At 43.9% G+C, this 6,860-nt stretch overlaps 1 protein-coding gene across 1 annotated transcript; it reads left to right on the top strand.

Moving 5' to 3' along the window:
* Positions 1–791: 791 nt before the first annotated feature.
* On the top strand, positions 792–5,932 carry ANKRD60 (ankyrin repeat domain 60). Its single transcript, XM_050907479.1, has 4 exons — positions 792–966; positions 1,813–1,943; positions 4,036–4,201; positions 5,115–5,932. The coding sequence occupies exons 1-4, from the start codon at positions 792–794 to the stop codon at positions 5,396–5,398; spliced, it is 756 nt and encodes a 251-aa protein (XP_050763436.1). The 3' UTR covers positions 5,399–5,932.
* Positions 5,933–6,860: the final 928 nt, after the last annotated feature.

Genomic DNA, 6,860 nt, shown 5'->3' with positions numbered 1-6,860 from the left:
GGAAATGAATAATTGACACCTGGCTGGTTGGTTTTTCTTCTCATTTCAGGAGTCTTCTATATCTTCTACTGCTGCAATCACCCTTTTGGCTGTTTCAGACACTCACTGGCGGCTCCATCCTGTGAGAACTTCTGCCAACTGCCGCAAAAGGATATTTGATCTCCTCTCTCTTTTCTCTGCAGGATTTTAGCTGCTGCAAAAGTAAGGAGAATAAACAGTTCCCGCACTCCCTGGTAAAGCCTATGCACACGCTTTGAGTTAGGGCACAGGACCCCTATGTAGTAAACTGGAAACACAAACAGCCATATGATCTTTTTATTACACATTAGACTGAAGATGTAGATTGAGATCTAGACTTTAACAAAGAAAACAGGAATGTGAAATATAGGCGACTTTGGGTATTTACCCGAGTTACTACTTTGTTTCTCTACTGCTTGTCTTCCAAGTAAGTTTGTCATCCTAGTGAAAATCAAAAGATGGGCAGGAACAAAAATCTTTCTGTAATCACTCTGGTGCGTTACTTTCTGTGGTGTTCTCTGGTAAGTTCGTATAGGCTGTTGCATAACACGTGCAGACTGTACTTCTGTGATGTCGGTTTATGCTGCTTAGATACTGTAACGTGCTTGTGATACACAGAAGGATCTGTACTTGGAGGGCTTTGATACAAGGGGAATGTCTAGGGGAGGGAGGAATTACTACCAGATCTAGACCTCTGTCCTTATAAAGATTCCAAGCTCTTTCTGAGAGACAAGGCTCATGAACTTTTCCTGGTCAGGAACCACTTCATCACCATGCCTTCCTTGCCCCTGCGGACCTTTAGTGTCCAGCTCCATCTAGCTGAAACTAATGAGATCTTTTCACTGCCTCAATGCCAAAATGACTTGACTCTGAAGAAGCTTAAGTCCCATTTAGAATTGTTGACTGGGATCCCCTTTCATTTCCAGCGGCTTCAGTACCTGGATGAAGGTGAGAGCCTGTAACCTCTGGGGTTCCTGGAAGTTATTCATAGTATGTCTTTACCTGCTAGTTATGGCTACGTTTGGGTCCTGAATGAAGGTCAAGGTTCTGCTTTCCTCTTTTTACTGTACTGCGCTTGGAATTCAGCTCTTGACTTAACGCTTAACTTTGCTTCCTACTCCTTAAAGATGATGGCCTACTCAGCAGGGTCTCTTTAGGTTAGAGATTGCAAATGCTGACCTCTCAATTCCTGCTTAGCCTTGTCAATAGCCAATGCCAGTACCTGGCTGGTTCACCTCGGCCTAGAACAGCTCTAGCAAGGCTCTGGCTGACCTGTCCACAGTTAGAATTGTGTGGAGCGGTGTTTTTTCCCATTACATCAGCTGAATGTGTGGTGTTGGAATACTTGGCTTTGGAGGTAACAAGCAGAGAGAGCCCTTGAAACTTGGTTAAACCTGCTATTTAAAACAAAATAACTCTTCCTATTATTTGCTTTCTCAGATCAAACAAACTTGGTGCTTTCTTCTTAGAATAAAGATGCCATGTGTGTATAGATACACTTAAGTACGTTTCTCCTACAGTCTTGGTACTTCACATGTTAACTGCAGCTTTCTGTGGGTTACAACCATGTTATCCCAAGCGCACTATATTGTAGCCTTTTCTAGGCTGGGAGTGTATCTGTGTGTTCATAGCTTTAGCCCAGTGGGACCGGAGGTGTCCTTGATGCATTATGACAGTAAAATCAGAGAACACCAGCATGGCTAAAAATCTGGTCACCATCTAACTCTTTTTTCAGCTGCTCGTTGTCTTCTCTGAGGATATGTTGACTTGCTTTTCTCTTCTGACTCCCTACAGCAGATCTGCCAGATGAGTCTACATTTAAGGACAATGATATTGTCCCTGGTGGAAGGATTACAATGCGCATCTGGCGACAGGATGGCTGGGGGCATCTTGTGGCAGCTGCTGCAAAAGGAGAGACTATGAAGGTTGATTCCATTACTTCTGTGAATGGGTGGGGCGACTGTTTGCGGAAAAGCTGAAAGCCTATTGCTGAAGGTCTAAGTACTCTTACAAAGCAAGGCTTTGTAGAGCAAACAGTGGGGAAGTCTTTAATGGAAGAGACTTGCCATAGAAACTAAGTAGGTTAGTTGTACTGGCAGCAGTGCACAATGAAAATGGTAATTTCAAGGGGGCTGGTAATCCAAAACTGAGGAGTCAGTCCCTAATGCAGTCTGCTCAATTTAGAAGTAAGACGTCTTTTTGCTGTTACTAGTAAACAGCACATATGCTTGGAGTGCGAGTTCTTTTCACTGTTGTATAACTTTTTGTAGCACTGATGTGAGTATACTTTCAGATTACTTTTCTTGTCCCTGCTTATCCTGATGTCTGTAAAGTGTTTGCATTTTTTTTATTCAGCTGCCTGCCGTTTTACTCTTCTGATGTGTTCTCAACAAAAGATACTTAATCCCAGTGTTTTTCATACAGATAGGAGAAATAATACCTAGTATGTAAACAAGGCCTTTTTCTTGGTTATCTTAAAACATCATTAGAAGATTGAGATTATCTGTTCTTGGGTATTCCGGTGGGGCTGAGTGACTTGTCTGTTGTTACGAGAATCAGAGGCAGAAACTCTGTTTCACAGTCCATCCTCCTCTGGCCAGACTGACTCCAGAGTAAGAATGGGACTTGATACATGACCGTACCAAAATCAAGAACCAGAAGATATTCTCTGTCTCGTCCACTTTGTCTGGTGCTAGCTTACGGACTGTCTTGAGTTTGTGATCTTGTCAAGTCTGATTAGTACGAAAGCTTTGATTTTTATAGAACAAATAGTTTCTGGGGTGCTTTGATAGAGGGCATGCTGCTTTCTTGATTTAGGACTGAAATGTTGTCTCAGCAGAAACACGAGGTACTCTAGCTGATTTGTACTGTAAACTTCAGGCCTGAACAGATGTGTTCGTGAAATATCCTTTGGCGCCTTTCATAAAGAACCATTATCTCTGTTGCCCTGGCCAAATTCCAACCTGGCGCATCACGTTCTGTGCCTCTGTGTTTCCCTAACCACTGCAAATGGATACCGCAGGGTTCTTCGCTTCCTTTCGTTAACTGCTGTGTAGTGTTGCGGTTCATTGGCAAGCAGCTGTTCTGCCTCGTGCCACAAATGGCTTGCATTTTGCTATTGGGCAAATTGTTTGGTTGGTTTGGTTTTCCCCCATGTTTTGAGTTCCCTGTGTATTAAAGATTCTTCCTACTCAGTGTAGAGCAGGAAACAGAAGCATGTGCCACAAAGACAAACGGTCTCCTTTGAAATGAAAGGTGTATTGGCATAACAGCCCCACAAAAAGCTTGTTGACACAGTTGATTTTCAAATGAAAAAAAACCCCCTTTTTAAGAAATAACCATACAGCTGTTCTAATAATGTGCTTCCACTTACCAGATCAGGAAACCATGGTGCACTGTGGAAGATGTAGCCCAACATGGAAATGGTTTCTCAGGAAGAACAGCAGCATGAGGCACCTGAAAATTGTTCCTAAGAGGCCTCTCAGCAACACTTTAGAATTGATGTGTGCGGGTTTATTACAAAAAAAAACTTCTGGGAAAGAATGTGATACGGGACTGTTTCCTGAGGCAGCTTAGGTTTATGAGTTGCCTGCCGGAATTAAGGCCCAAAGCCTCATCTACCTCCTAAGGAACTTGGGCTTACGTGGCCAGTGCTGCCTGTCTTTGTCTTCTTCCCCCAAAAGCTCAGATCAGTTTCCAGCAAATTTAAGAGAAGGACAAGGATTGCAAAGAGAAACAATTTCTAGAAGATTTTGTGGTGCTTAATAACTACATATGAAAGGAAAACCCAAATTAATGTTCCCTCCAGGGGATGGCTATGAATAAATATCATTAGATAGTAGAGAATCAAGATGGGGCAGAAGAGTAAGAAACAAGCAGGTATTATTTAGCTTATCTTGGAGTGATTTATGCAGTGTGCAAGCATCCCCTCAGTACGGATAGGAGACTTTGTTGATACCTAAAAAGAATCAGACTGCTCTTTTGAAAGAGACTAAAAGGTTTGTGTTTGTTCTGCAGCTAGCCCGTCTGGGAGTTACAGAGGACTTTGCGGGCACCACGCCATACACAGAGTTACTGGGACCAGAGCAGAAAAAGGAATGGGTAGCACACCGAGCTTTCGTGGCACTGTTTGTTGCCAGCCACAGAGGTCATGTTGAAACTGCCAAGTTTCTCCTGAGACATGGTAATATTCTTAGATAGAACAATTCTTCTCTGGCTGTAACTGCACAGCATACCACCTTCCTGCTTACCCAGGCCGTAGAATTTTACCCAAATGGCCGTGCATATTTTGTATTTGAGGTGGAGAATGTATTCAGCACATCGGTTCTGATGTAGACTTGGAGACAATAAAAACTGCTCTTCTTGCTAAGTGTAATGACTTTGGCTGTTAGAGAAACTCATATTGGAACACAGGATTCTGATTTATTACTTCCCTCTTTAAGTCTCATTTATTTATTGCCATTTTCTTATTATCTAGAAATGCTTAGTTTTTATCAGCCACTGAAATGCAAGAAGAGTTGTAAGCCCTAGTTCTACGGCTCTGACATTTGGGTTTCTTTGTTGCTTTGCAACTAAATAAGCCGCCTTTCCCCAGAAATCTGCATTTGCACAATGGACAGTCCTTTGGGTCAGCTGCGGTCACCTGATTGTCCTGAATGAAAGGACATTTGTTAATGAAAGGACATTTGTTCATCACTTTTTTTAACATTGAAAGTGAGTGCTGAGGAGGAAATCCCACCTTGTCTGACGGTGCTCCCTTCAATCCAGGTTCTTGAGCCTGGCCTCCTCAGCGTTTGTCCCTGTTAAAGGACATTGTCCTCTCCCAATAAGTGAGAGCTCCCAGTGCAAAGATAATGGCAATGCCTAGCTGCGGCAAAGCTAGCACCCTGAACGGAACAAAGAGTAGCCAGTCGCTGCGTGTGAGCTAAGGGCAGGAGCATTTGTTCACTAGGCAGGTTTGTTAATTCCACTGATCAGATGTGACTAAAACAAACTGCATCTGCCTTCAGAAAAAAAATTGTGCGTCGTGGCCCGCAGGTGGCATTACCTCCTTTCGTATGCCTTGTCACACTCGGACTATGTATGATTTTTCACAGGTGCGGATTTGCATTCTAAAACCCCGCTAGGAAGGACTGCCCTTCATGCTGCCGCTGTCGCGGGCCGGTGCGACTGCATTGAACTGCTCCTTCGCTATGGGGCACGAGCTCTGGGCCCGGACAGCGAGGGACAAACCGCGGTGAGCCTTGCCCGCCTGTGGGGCCAGAAGCAGAGTGAACGCACCATGGTTTGCTTCCAGTGGAGGAAGAGATCCCCTGGCACTGTGCCACCCTCCAGCGCTGTGAATCGGGCCTTGCAGCAGACGTCTGGTCCCACGTCCTAAAATACATACGGGCTAACTTGGTTCTGGCAAATTTCAAGGAACAGGCAGTAACTTTCCCAGAGACCCACACTTCAAATATAGGTCACTGGGTGGGATTTGTAGGTTTTAGTTATGAAATAGGCTCATGTGATGCCGCAGCTAAGATGACAACTAACTTGACAGCACAGCTCTCAAACACGCTTTTAATTTGTAGCTTAAGTATTTATAACATTGTTCCCTAGCCAAACTGGCCATTTAGTTAATACGGTTTGTAGGAGAGCTCGAGCCTGCCTGCAAGTTCTCTTTGGAATGCTCCTTGCTAGGGTAATTTCCTAATAGTTGGCAACAGACCAGGGCGATATAGTTTAATGGGTGTTTCAGGGGACTGGAAATCCCTAGATCTTTAATCCAGTTCTGGCCCTGACTGGCTTTATTGCCTCTGGCAGATCAGTTAAGGGTTATTTTATAAGTAGAGCAGTTTGTCTGCCATGGGAGAGCGCAGGCAAAGTTGATGTGCATGTAAGTGGCTAATTATGATTGCCCAGTGCTTGCTTAGTGTCTCCAACATTTTAAGCCTTGGGGCTTTGAAGGTTGGGGTTTCCTGAAGCCAGGGATGGGGTGAAGGGACTTGCTTGCCCATCTGCTTTCAAAGTTTCTTAGTATCTCAGATTCCTCAGATGCTTTCAAAATAAAAATACTACTTACAGTCTCTTTATGCCTCTGTGATCAGTAGAAGGAAGCTGAGCTTCTGGTCTGTTTCCTGAGGGCTTATTAAGGATTCGATGCTCAGTCTTGAGCAGTTTCCATTGTTTTGCTTAGAGACGTTTTTCCAAAGAGCTTGGCACGTAACTTCCAGTGAACCACAGAAGAGGTGGTTCTCAGTGCGAACTGAGCACTCCTGAGAACTTGGCCCGCTGCCTTTTTGCTTGCAAAGCCCTGTGCATAGCCAGGAGACTCTATGAATAACTAACTTGAGTTGTTCGTGTTTCCTTGTGTCAGAGCATTTTCTTTAACTGATACCAGGATTGCTACATAAATATCCAGGTAATCAGTGAATTTTGGCCTCAATACTTAAGTTTGTGTTCCAGATCAGTGCCTGGGAGTAGCCATATCCAGAACATGATAAAAATCAGCGTCCTGTTGTGCAGCATTGTCTTTTATGAACAGGTGAAATGAGGATCAGAAAGACGCTGGCTGCAAACTTGGATACCTTTAGTTTATGTCCCTTAAGGGAGAGATTGTGGCTAATGGTGTGGACTAAGAATTGACTTGAATGCTCTGCTTCCAGTTTTGCTTTGTGTGCACTGAATGAATGGAGGCAAGTTACATAAGACCTAGTCCTGTAGGAAGGGCTGCGAAGCAGGACATTGTAGTACCTAAGCAAAGGTGCCCTATATTCCAGGAAAAAACCTGGGATCTGAATAATGTTCCCATATATGTTTCTTGTCAGATAGCTCCAAACAGAAATACGGAGTGTTGCTCA

This window comes from Gymnogyps californianus, chromosome 17 (genome assembly GCF_018139145.2).
Source record: "Gymnogyps californianus isolate 813 chromosome 17, ASM1813914v2, whole genome shotgun sequence".
Lineage (NCBI taxonomy): Eukaryota > Metazoa > Chordata > Aves > Accipitriformes > Cathartidae > Gymnogyps > Gymnogyps californianus.
The sequence above is the reverse complement of the archived record's forward strand: the minus strand, read 5'-3'. Positions and strand labels throughout refer to the sequence as shown.